Source organism: Humulus lupulus, chromosome 8, assembly GCF_963169125.1.
Source record: "Humulus lupulus chromosome 8, drHumLupu1.1, whole genome shotgun sequence".
NCBI lineage: Eukaryota > Viridiplantae > Streptophyta > Magnoliopsida > Rosales > Cannabaceae > Humulus > Humulus lupulus.
In genome coordinates this window covers 118250476-118263633 of record NC_084800.1, presented here as the reverse complement: position 1 = coordinate 118263633, position 13158 = coordinate 118250476, and the positions used below count along the sequence as shown (strand labels likewise).

Below are 13158 nucleotides of genomic sequence, written 5' to 3'. Positions count from 1 at the left end.
TTTAAAGTAAAGATCACAATTTAAGTACTAGTCAAACTTAAATAAGGGGTAATCTATGGATTAAATCCCTGCATACATCACTTCAAGCATGATTAATAAGAAATAATTAGCGAGATCAAAATTTTGCTTATTTACCTGACAAAAAAAAATTTCTGCTTATTTAATGACTAATTATTGTAGAGAATTCCCTGTCCCAGTCACACTTCTTAAATAAGGTTATCCAGTAAGCGTATTCGATTGCAATGTTTAGCACAATATTTTATGGGAGAGAAAATGGCATTTCTAGTACATGAAAGTTTTTGGTGAAAAGAAAAATATATTCCAACTCTTTACATTATCTTCATGCGTAATTTAAAAAAAGAAAAGAAAAAAAACTGTTTCATACAACGATTAACCATTTCAATCCTACAATACAAGTGCTTTCTATTCACATAGAGAAAAATAAAAATGCATTGACAGCCATTCACTCCAGACAACTACATACCACTACACCAGGGAAAAAGAGAACCAAGAAGCATGAAAAAGAGCAACATTTCCTCTCTTTTTCCCGGACCTGGTCTATAACCTATAAACTCAGCAATAATGACAAAAAAACAGTTAGTATTAAAAGCTTCGTGATGTGCTCAAGAAGGACGGCGTTTTGAAAGAGAGATTGTTCTTTTTTATACTGTCCCCAACAGCCAAAACATGACAAGGGATGAAACAGCAAGGAAAAACCATGAGACAAAAGCCAAGGCTACAGAAATTTGGAACCTGAGACAAGGAAGATGCGGTGGAAACTTGCAGTAGTTCAAATCTTTCGAATAAAGAACTGTCACCCCAGCTGAGGAGCTAGCAGCTGCCAGTGAGAGAATGGAAGTAACCTGTATTTTGTTATTAACGAAAAGATTACTTAAGATTAAACAGAAGAAAATGGATTATACATTGAATGACTTAATAAATTGATTATCATAAAATTTTGCTGCATTTGTGCACATTGCATACTACAATGAGTTGATGAATTGAGTGAAAACTTACCCAATCACCAACAACAAAGAGGCTCACTAGAACAGGATTGTACAAGCTTTTCTTTGACCTCAAAGCATGCAAATCAAGGCATGCAAGTCCAAAACTCCAAAGAATTTGAAGCCCCATCGATGCAATTAAATAGCTGCATTCAAGAGACAAAGTTACATGAGTACCAAGTCATATGCAGCAGATAAAAACATAAAATGTTCTGAAGCTAAATAAAGGAAAAGGAACACAAAAGCACGATATGAGAAGTAGATACCACGATATGAGCAGATCAAAACAGAAGGGCAGATATGGATTTTTGCGAGAACACTCTACAACTAAGACTTTTCAGTGTACATCTCTCAATTTTATTGAAGGAAAGAATTCTAAAAAACAAATGCATGTAGACTATCAAGTAACCAAATGCATAGTTTGACCCTAAGTCAATTAACTGTTGAGATAATGGCAGATTTTTCTGTGAGTGATCTTGTTTGGTTTATCAGTGTTTAAGGAGGTTAATTTTGGTTGAGGTTATTTGGTGTGCATTGTTGTTCCTTACAAATTCCTTCGGATGTAAACTTATGCTTAAACTATCATAATGTAAAACAAAAAGAGAGGAGGGCATATTTCTCTCTCCAAAGACTAAAACAAAACATATCAATTCACAGTTCTGATAAAAAGAGTGTTCCATTGCAAATAACTTTTCCAAGGATTTGGAGTTATGAATATGTCAAATGTGGATTAACATGACTATATGACATCATTTCCACCTAAAGAACATAACGTTAAGAGTCATTGTATTGTATCCTCAAAATGATAATGGAGTGACTTTTTTGGATGACTGCTATCCCCAGGTTTCCCAGGCAGAAAATAAAAGGGGTCTTTCACTAAATCTAAACAAAATTGACCATTTTCACTAATCCTCATTCAGAAAGGTACTTTTATCATTGTTGAGTTCTTTCTACCGAAAAAGATGGAACAATCTAATGAAAACAGTTTCTCAAGCAGAATGTACACATTCAAATAGCAGCATACCATCGTAGGAAATCATTTTCTCCTCTTTTAATTACAGTAGCTAAAGTTTACAATTTGAGAAGGGGTCTCAATAACTAAATATTAAAAAATAAAAATATATATAAAAAAAACTACAATTAACTAGAATAGTTAAATAACTATATGCATGAATTAGTAATAATATACAGGAGCGAAAACCAGTGAAAGAACTATATACAAACTCTGCATGTACCATTTTCATGCTTAATGTGAATTGGTATTACTTATGAAAGACAAGAATGTATTAATTGGAGCCATTAATTCATATTTCAAAAAGACAAAGAAGCTTAGTGCCATGTTACTAACAATGGCAGAAGGGTGTGGTAGAAAAACTACTTGTTCGGTTATTCCCACACAATATCCTGAATCCTTTCATCAAACATGCAATCGAAAGTTGATTTTAAACAGACCCTGACATGTTCATGACATTGGTTTATCATATAGAGCTAATACAATGTAAACCTAAAGCTCAAACCTAAGTAATGTAGCCATAAAAACGCGTAGGAAATGGAACTGGAAAGGTTCAAGTGCCTTGTCTTTATACTTACAAAAAAACAGCAAAATTGCTCGTATATCTTTCATCTAAATTCCTATGTTCTTCATTTGCCTAACAATGAAAATTTTCCCAGAGATTAACATTTTCTTCATTCAAGAAAAAGCCACACACAAGCATAAAAATTTAAATTAAAACAGAAAAACAGAATAGACCCAAAAGACACAGATAAAATGCAACTTAGAAGAATAAGTATTAGAGAGAGAGAGAGGTAATGGGAAAAATAACCAGAAAGCAGTGGAGTCGAAGAAGCCAGGGACAGAGACCATAACCCCAATGGATGCAGCAGCAAAAGAGAACTGGCCGATTCTGAGAGCAAACCCACTCAGCTTCCCTGGGCTCCCAAACAGTTCCTTCATCTCTGAAAGGCCCCAATTATCAATCTGAAAGTCCTGCCATGAATGAGAGAGAGAGAAAGAGAGAGTAAAAGTGTGGACAGCCCTGTTGAGAGCTATGATTCTTTCATTTTCTCATAAAACAAACTCAAAAGACCCATCTTTGACTTCCATTTTACAAAGCACAACCTTCTCGTCTCTCTAACGTAGACAGCTTCCCACCAATCCTACTTCCTTTTATTTTTTTTTATTTTTATTTTCATATCAACCCTTTTTATTTATTTATTATTTGATTAAAGTTTCATTTTTTTCTTCATTTTGTTTATTATTATTTTTTACAAGAATATCACTAGAACTTCGTATACGGGTAAGAACAATGAATAATATTTGCAATTTTTTTATTATTATTTTTACTAAATAATGTAGGGTGCTTTACTCTACTTTTGAATGAATTGGTGCACATTTTCTTAAGTTTGATATTTTGATGATTTTTGCACAATTTTATTTTAGTACTGTGTATAATGTAGTTATTTAAATTATTTACAAATTTTAAAAAAATTATGAATAATTTATAATGCTAAAAAATAGAGTTTAAATATCCTACTTTTCATATAAAAGTGAAGAACTTTGTTGGAAAACGTCTTTCAATTTCACCCCTACTAATTGTAATCTTTCTAGACATGGGATACTATCTGAGGCTATGTACATTACCTGTCACAAAACACCTGAGACTACCATTCATGCCTTATGGAAATGCACGGCCTTGAAGTCTTTGAGAAAGGAGTGGCCAACGAAAGGCTTGGATAAGCTCAAAGGATGCCATGATTTCTATGTAATGATGCTTGAATGCATGATTATTCAAGCATGATTATTTTAACCAAACAAGAGATGGAAAGGTTACTCACATTGTGCTGGAGGATAGGGTACCGAAGGAACAAATTTATCCATGACTATTTTTGGATCAAGGATGAGTCTACTTGGTTACTAGATTTCTTAAGCAGATACCCAGAGACCCAGGTGGTGACCAAGACCGTGTCCACCAATGAGAGATCAAGGGACCATGCCGAATCTGTGGATGACCACTTGGAGGAAGATGTTGTGATGATGTTTGTTGATGTTGGAGTGGATAGCAACCGATTGAAGATTGGATTGGTTGCAGTTATTTATGGTAAGGAAGGCAATATCATAGCCTCTACAGCTATTAGGAATGGCAATGGTGCTTATCAAAGACAATTTTTCAATTACCATTCTCATCCTCATAGGTTAATTATATAATCATTCCCGCCTTATTAATCATCGGAGATGGTGCAAGTATTAACTAATAAATAATGAGGAATAACCACAGTTATCCGTACCCATTGATAATAATAAAATAAAAAAACTTCTTGATTAAATGAAATGATGGTTAATTTGCTTTTATATTTTTTAATTTATATACAAAAATAAAATAAATTACTAAATAGTATCAAACTTAAAATCTAATAATCATTTCTTTTAGTAATTAAAATATAATAATCATAAAATGTTATGTATTCGAATTTTTAAGTAAGATATAGTAAAACATACCAAAATTCTTATAGTTTTTATTAATATTTCTATAAGTATAACATATATTTAATAATATATAAGTACATTAAAAATATATATTTATAAAATATAAAATTACATAAATAAATAAATAAAATTTTATTATATATATCGGGGCATGTGGCAGATTATGCTAATATCGTACCCGCACCATACACGTATATATACTGGGCGTTTATTCCCCACCTCGATCATTTTCACTGCTTGAATGGGTTTCCCCACCCCCATTCAGATCGAATAACCATGGGTACCCGTAACTATGTGTTATATTGCCATCCTTAACAACTATACCACTCTCATCTACCATGGAACCCCACATGACTGAAGCATCTACAGTGGTTCAGGGCCTCATGTTGTGTCTGCGGCTGGGGTATACTAAAGTACATGCAAGATCAGACTATTTAAGAGTGTGTCATGCAATTTCTAATAACTCGTATGGTATCTCAAAGTTTGGGGTGATCATTCAGGATATCTTTAGGTTGGGTTGTAAGCTCAACACCTTTTTCATTAAGTAATGTGATACAGTAAATAACAGCGTGTCTCACTCCCTAGCTCAATTGGCACTATCCATGGAAGTCCCCATGGCCCATATGTTTATGGCCTGACTTGTAGACACTATTTTGTATGATTTTTTTTTTTTTTTGGCTTTAATTGCCTCAATGCAATCATTCATTTTACTTTAAAAAAAACATACTACTTTTCACGCGTATAAAATAAAATAGTCACGATTACAACAAATTATTTGAACAATGTTTTCTACACTATAAATTATTTAGAATTTCATGAAAATTTGTAGGATGCTCTAAATAATTACAATGTACATGATCATAAAAAAATTACGCCAAAACTCATCCAATACCGAAAATAGGAATGGACGTACTTGTATTGTACACCCAAAAATAGGATGTGTATTGTAGAGTTTCCCAATAATGTACATGAACAAATTAAAGATATGACGAAATTCTACACTAAGGAACGTGTTTTTTTTTTAATTTATATTTTTTTATTTAAATTACACTAAATATGAGATTTTTTTTTTCAAACTTTGAAAAATATGGCACTTTTTTTTCTTAATCTTTTTATGACATATTTTTCTTGTTTACATTTTTATGGAAGTTTTTTTTCCCATATATTTGCAATATTTTATTTCTATACCATATTTTATTTTTTATACAGTTTTAGTAGCTAGTTTTAATATGTTTTGAGATTATTTTTACAATTTTAATCTATTTTTATTATTTTTTATCATTCATATTTTATGAAACATTTTTTTATATTATTCTTTGAAGAAAAAAAATCTGAGACCTTCATCACCATTCTTTTTATTCTCATTTCTTCTTCTTTTCTTCAATTTTTTATATTCTTCATTCAACATTTTCTCCGCGGTAACCGATTACCACTATCAAAATAATTTTTTTTTTGTGGTAGTAATCGTATGTCACTGTCAATTTTTTTTAGTGATGTGTGGTAACTGGTTACAACTATAAAAATCAGTTTTATTTTTTACGTGGTGTTGTAGTAACTGGTTACAACTATAAAAATAATTTTGATATTTTTAGTAATGTACCATTATCAAAATACCAACTGAACTGTAACTGGTTACTTAGTGAGATTTGAAAAAAAAATGATATGCAAAAAATAAACTAAATTGATCGTGAAGGTAACAGGTTGCAGCTAGGTCTGAAAAAAAATAGATATGAAAAAAAGAACAAGTTGCGATGGTACTGATTACTTAGCCAGACCTTGAAAAAAATAAGATCCAAACAAAAAATCTAAATTGATCGTAATCGTAACTAGTTACAACTAGGTTTGAAAAAAAAATATCAGATCTAAATAAAAAAAATAGTCACCATAGTACCTGGTTGCTTATTCAAGTGTGAAAGCAAAATCATATCTAAACAAAAGAATTTAAATTAATTATTATTGTAACTGGTTATAGCTAGGTCTAAAAAAAAAATTAGATACGAATAAAAAGAATCAGGCGCCATAGTACCTGGTTACTTAAACATATCTGAAAAAACAAATAAAAACTGAAATAAGAAATCAGAACAAATCGTAATAGTAACTGGTTATAGATAGGTCTAAAAAAATCAAACAAGTAGTGCAAAATTATATTTAAAATGGCAAAATCATATGTGAAAAAGAAGAAGAATAACAAAAATAATAATAATAACATCAGATTTGAAGAAAGAAGAAGAGCCAAATGGGCAGAGGTGTGTCGCCATCAAGGGCAGGGGTAGAGGTGCATCACCATCGTGGGTGGGGGCGGAAGTAGCATCGTCGGCAGATGGCTGAGATGAGAGAACCGAATGGGGGAGGAAAAAAGAAAAAACAGAGAGATTTATGGTAATCTATTATTTATGTTTTATGAAATTACTATATTTTAAACTTTTTTTTAAATTACCATATTTTGTATAATTGCTTTTTTACCATAAATATAGAAACTATCTTTATTTTTCTCATATTTATATTTATCTAAACTTCTTAGAAAAAATTAAGGAAAAATTACATGTCCCACCGTAATTTTAAAAAAAAATCGTTTTATACGGTATATTACATTAATTACAAAAATACGGTTCTCCCCAACCGTATATATGTTGGCCCTTCTTTTCTCTGTGTAGTTGATGCATAATTTCAAACTACATCATAATTATGTATTTATATCCATACGCTTTGACTATAAAAGATAATATATATAAAAAAATTATTCTCTCTCACTGATCTCTTTTTAATTTATTTTTTGTTCCTTTTTTGTCTCCATTCTTAATGAGAATTCAGGTGTACCAAATAATATAATAATAAAAGTAATAATAATTATAGCTACTACCTTCAATAAAGTAGATTGATTTATTTTTATTTAAAATAAATATATTTATTAATATTAAAATAAATATTTATACAATTACTCAAAATAAATAAATATTTATACAAGTTAATATCGAATTAATTGAAATTAAACTTAAATTTATAAATCTTTGTAACAATCATGTTAAATCAATTTATAAATATTTATGTAAATGATAGTTACAAAAATAAATTTTTTGGTTGTGAAATTAGTTTTGTAAACTGTTGTTATAAAAATGTAAAACTTGTTTAAAAAAATATTGTATTTCACCATTATATATATATATTTAATAAAGTGTTTTAAGAAATAATGAATATCTTAAATTTATATTTTTAAGTTATATAACATAAATATGAAGGTTCTTGTAATTTTTTGGTACAATATTGTAACAATATGGAAAAGTATAATATTTTTATGTATATTTTGGCTATGATTTCTTAACTATAAAATATTTTCGTAAATGTTAGTTACAATTTTTTCGTAAATGTTAGTTAAAAAAAATATATGTTACTTGTTTAATGCAATTTAACATTTTAACTTAGTTTTATATATTTTTGTATGTTATATGTTAATTAAATTCACAACTTACTTTTAAAAATATTAGTCACAAATATAAAAAATTTTAGTTATAAAATTAGTTATGTAAACCATTGTTACAAAAAAAATAAAAAAATAGCAACGAATTATTTTGTAAATATTGTCTACAAAAATGTAAAACTTGTTTACAAATATGTAAAACTTAGTTATATATTAGTAAATGTTGTTTACAAAAATATTTTTATTTAACTGGTTTACGTATCTGTAACACATGTTTACGAATTTGTAACGACTATTAACAAAAAAAGTTGTATTTCACTGTTACTCCGTATTTACGCTTTTGCCACTCCGTGTTTTTCATAAAAATTCCGTATTTTTGTAATCTACCGTATTTTTCATATATTTTTTAAATGTTAATGTATTTTTGTAAATTTCCCAAAAATTAATGTGGTTTGAAATGTAAACGACACTAGGCCATCGAGAGTGATATTGTGACGGCTGGGCCCTTTTGAAAAAGCCCTTAACCATAAACATCCACGCTGCATTGTTTTCTTAAACCCTAAAACCTTCTCTCTACTTTCTACCCTAAAACCCTCTATTTGTTCCTTTCGACTTCGGGAAAAAAAAGAACAGACGGAGAAATGGCTGCCTTTACCTCCATTATTCGCAAATCGACGTCTTCCTTGGCTCCACTAGCGTTCCGGGCTGTCCGGGCTCAGAGGAATTACCAGTCTTTGGTTGTGGCTGCCATAAACCATGCTAATATTTCTCAAAATCACCCTCACAGCCCTCTGGTTCCGACCTTTCACTACTCCACCGAGTCAAAGAAACCCAGTTCGGACGAGTCGCTTCTCCGAGTAATCGAGTCAGAAATCCAGTGTGCCACAGAAACTGACGATCAGGACAGGGTGAGATTTCTTATTAGTGTTATGCATTGATGGGTTGTTTGGTTTCTATAAAAATGCCTGTTTAGGGCAAGAAAAGTGAGGTTCTGAATGCTGTATTCGTATTTTTTAGCTGTGTATTAGAAACCCATGTCATTCACACTGGACTGCTCTGGAATAGTACTTTTTGGGTGTTTAATCAAAACACATTGTGTCTTTCTTTTGACCTTGTATGTATATATATTTGAATACTGATCTTGAATGAAACACCTTAGGTTATCTTTTAAATCGCATTAGAAATTTGAGACGTACAGTCAGTTTGGGAAGATTGTCGATGATGATTTGTCGAACTGTAGCTAGCTTTTTTAGTGAGTCAAAGATATACTTTCAATTCATTACAAGTATATCTCATTCTTAGGTCAGATAACCAACTTTTGAAGTAGGGGAAAACTTTCCTATCAGAAGGGAAGCAATAAAAATATCTTTCTTGCGTTGTTGCACTTGCCCTGCTAACAAGCTCAGTAATATGGTTACTTTCTTATAGGTTGAAGAGGTTCCAAATGGTTTTCCTTTTGAAATTCTAGATAATCCTGGACTTCAAACCATAACCCTGAAGAGAAAATATCAAGGAGAAGACATCCAAGTTGAAGTTCATATGCCTGATCTAGTCACTGGTGAACAAAATGACGATGGTGGTGATGGAGACGATGATGAAAAATCAATTCAGTCTAGCATCCCAGTAGTTGTAAATGTTTCTAAGAAGAGTGGACCCGCACTAGAGTTTAGTTGCACTGCCTACCCGGATGAAATTGCAATTGAAAGCTTGACTGTGAAACATCCAGAAAACTCTGGTGATGAAATTGCCTACGAGGGACCTGACTTCCAGTAAGACTGTACACTTATTCTTCTTTAGCATTACTAGTTGTTCATTTTCAATAACTTTTTTCTAATTGGTTTGAATTTCTTGTGTGTCCAGTGATTTGGATGAGAATCTGCAGAAGTCATTCCACAAGTACTTGGAGATCAGAGGAATCAAGCCCAGCACAACAAACTTCTTGCATGAGTACATGATTAACAAAGACAGTAGAGAATATTTGTTGTGGTTGGAGAAACTTAAGAAGTTCGTCCAAGCATGAAGGCCTACTTAAATTGTTTTGGCTACTTGTGTTGGAAGAGATGATCATAATCATATAGTTGTTTTAATGGCGGAGTAATATATTAACACCCTGTATCATGCATGGAACAATATATTTGCTCTTTCAATGATAGGATACAACAAATAGATTTTTGGTAGAAATGTAGACGTACTTTCTTTTTCATTTGGCAAACTTTGATTGAGTTTTTATTTATTTATTATATATAAATCGAGAATTGTGTGTTCATTTTACATAGACAAATTGGTGTTCATGTGTGTGTGTCTAGTTTCATTGTCTTGGACTCTATGGGAGGGTTTGTTGCACGGGACAAAGGGAAGGGGTGCCCAATCCCATAAATCGTATATTAATATTAAATATGTAATATTAAAATATTATCTAACAAAATAGTTGCGGTTAGATTAGACAGAGTAATATAAGATTGAACTAGAGAGAGAAGCTTTGCTAGGGTTTATACTTACTCATGTGAGAAGAGCCTCTGTCATAGTTTGCAGTCCTTGCCTATCAAGATGGAAGACTTGCTAGTGAAAGCGATGGATCTCAAGGTTAATGACGATGAAGATTGGGAAATTGATGCTGGTCTGAAAGCAGAAGTGGGTTGATTATGCTTAACGAGTCTTCTATGTTCCGACAAAGACTTCAGCCGTGGAATTCTAAAAACGGTTCTTGGTCGTATGTGGAACATGAAGGATGTAGATTGGGAGGTGAAGATCAAGTCTACAACAACGAATGCCATGTTCTTGATATTCAAAGTCATGCTGGAGAGTCATTTGCTTCAAATTCTTCACAAAATGCCTTGGTTCTTGAACAATGGTTTGTAAGGAGTCAATTCGAATGGTTAAAGGACCAAATGGGGCAATAGCAAGAGCATACCGGGTGTGTTGAAAGCTGATAGTAGCATTAGAGATGGTTTTAGTGAAAAGATAAGCGAGAAGCACATGTTGGAGGGTTAAGAGATGAACTCATAAAGGGTCGCTGAGAATACAACCAAGGTATGAGACAAAAGTTGTGAAGCACCAAGAGCTATAGTTCATGCTTTTCTTCCACAAGAGATGTGTATGGTGACCAATAAAGAGAATCCAACCATACCGCATTCTACGGAGGAATCAAGGATATTCACGAAAAAAAAAAGCAGGGCAGTTCCTATCCACAGAAGGAGATAACTGGAATGATACACGACAAAAATTATCAAGACCACGATATGCGAATGAGGACAGTCGAGAAGAGGACACAGTAACAGTGACAAGTTCTGAGGAAGTTCTACCAGGCAGTTATTCTTTTGAACTGGGAATGACTAAGGAGGGTGAGATGGGAAAAAAAAAGGGCCAAACAAATGTATCGGTAAAGAAGAAGAACAAAATAATGAGCAACAATGACAGTCTGAATGAGGGAAGGATAGGGAATTCTGAAATGGCAATCAAGGAGGGTGTTTCTAAGGCAATGGATTCAAACTCCGACACAACAAGCACATCGGCAAACCTTGCGGGACAAGGTCGCCGGGCATCATGAATATCCTCTTTGGGAATGTCCAAGGAATGGAAATGAGATTGAAGTCGAAACAATTGGATTGGGTAAATATTTTTCTGGGGTATGATGGTTGTTTTGGAGTGGATACCGAGGGAAATAGTGGAGGTTTAGCTCTTCTTTGGAGGACTACTACATAGGTCTCTATTTGTTCGTACTCTCCTGGTCATATTGATTCCCTAGTAAAAATTGGTCAGGGGCCTCAATGGAGATTAACAGGGTTTTATGGCAATCTCATTCCTATTTTGAGGAAGCATTCCTGGGATCTTCACCATTGGTTGCATGACTTGTATAAACTGCCCTGGGTTTGTGGTAGGGATTTTAATGATATTTTAGAACCTAGTGAAAAGAAGGGATGTGGGACAAAACCTGTAACGCCTTCCTAATCCAAGATTGTTACACTGTGTAATTAAAATAATGCTTAACTCGTTAAACGGGTCATTTATACTTTAAAATGTGTAATTGAAACTAACACAAGGTTTTGGTACTAAATTTTTTGGTCAAACAATAACCACTTCATTAAAAGAGTTTAAGTCTGATACACAGGATCCCAAAAGAGTTTATAAACCAAAACAAATACAACATAAATACATGGGTCGACCTAGGCGACAAAATCAGAGTTCAACTCTAGTTCCAACAAGTAACCTCGGCCGTGATGGCCGAGCAGGATGCATATGTACATCCCTCCCTTGAAGCTCTCCACACTACACCAAATACTCATTTTCATAACATATGAATATAATACTAATGAAAAATATTATATGTGGCAAAGTTAATGAAAAAAGGCTGTATTTTTTTTGGGAGCCCGCCACTTATACTTTTCTTTTTCAGATTAATTCCTTCAACATTTCAGACTCACCCATTTTCTTCTTCAGCTAAGTACGGTGTCTCCGAACTCAATTCCTGCTTCGGTCTCCTCCATCCCTGCTTCAAATCTTAGCTCAAATATCCTCCATCCCTCAAATCTCAGCTCAAATCTCTTCAATCCCTCAAATCTCCTCTCTCTCTCTCTCTCTCTCTCTCGTCTTTCTCTATCTCTCTGTCAATCCGTTTCCAGTCGTTGGGTTTCTCGGTTTCACTCCTTTTCTTCAGTCTTGGCAAGCCAGGTAAGTATATTTAGTTTTAGATGTTATTGTAAGCATTAACCTCAAAAGTTAACAGCATTTTCAAAATTAATTATCGGTTTTGCAGATTGTTGGCATTTTTTCAATCTGAGGCCTCACTCCCTCCACCGTGGTCTCGATCTCGGCTCAGTCGCACCTCCCTTCCTCACTCAGTCGCCGACCAGTTCACGACTTGGGTTACCTCAGCTACATTAACTTTCACCAGGTGCGGTTTGGGCATTTGCTGATTTGAAATATTTTCAGTCTTTTTATTTGAAGCATTCAATTGATTTTGAGTTTTTTCAATTTTGTGGGTCATTGTTTGAATGTAAGTTTTGGATTTTGAAAATTTTGTCATTGTTGTTGGTTATATTAATTTTTTAGGTTTTAATTTAAGTGTTGTATTGATGCTTCAATCTAGATGTTACTGCTATGAGTGTTGAATTTATTGCTATGAGTGTTGTATTGCAATGAATATTATCTAGGCATTGGGTTGATGAACTTCAGGGAATGGTTTTCTTCAGGGAATTTATTGCTAAATTGCTTAAGTCATTCTTCAGGGAATCTGGGCATTTTTTGCTTAAGTCATT

At 32.9% G+C, this 13158-nt stretch overlaps 2 protein-coding genes across 2 annotated transcripts; one reads left to right on the top strand and one right to left on the bottom strand.

Annotated features, from left to right (window-relative positions):
- Window positions 1–279: 279 nt before the first annotated feature.
- On the bottom strand, window positions 280–3177 carry LOC133798373 (CASP-like protein 5B2). Its single transcript, XM_062236631.1, has 3 exons — window positions 2828–3177; window positions 1018–1150; window positions 280–863 (listed from the first exon to the last, which is right to left on the bottom strand). The coding sequence occupies exons 1-3, from the start codon at window positions 2956–2958 to the stop codon at window positions 663–665; spliced, it is 465 nt and encodes a 154-aa protein (XP_062092615.1). The 5' UTR covers window positions 2959–3177; the 3' UTR covers window positions 280–662.
- Window positions 3178–8456: 5279 nt separating this feature from the next.
- On the top strand, window positions 8457–10169 carry LOC133798372 (uncharacterized protein At2g39795, mitochondrial-like). Its single transcript, XM_062236630.1, has 3 exons — window positions 8457–8811; window positions 9332–9672; window positions 9764–10169. The coding sequence occupies exons 1-3, from the start codon at window positions 8545–8547 to the stop codon at window positions 9921–9923; spliced, it is 768 nt and encodes a 255-aa protein (XP_062092614.1). The 5' UTR covers window positions 8457–8544; the 3' UTR covers window positions 9924–10169.
- Window positions 10170–13158: the final 2989 nt, after the last annotated feature.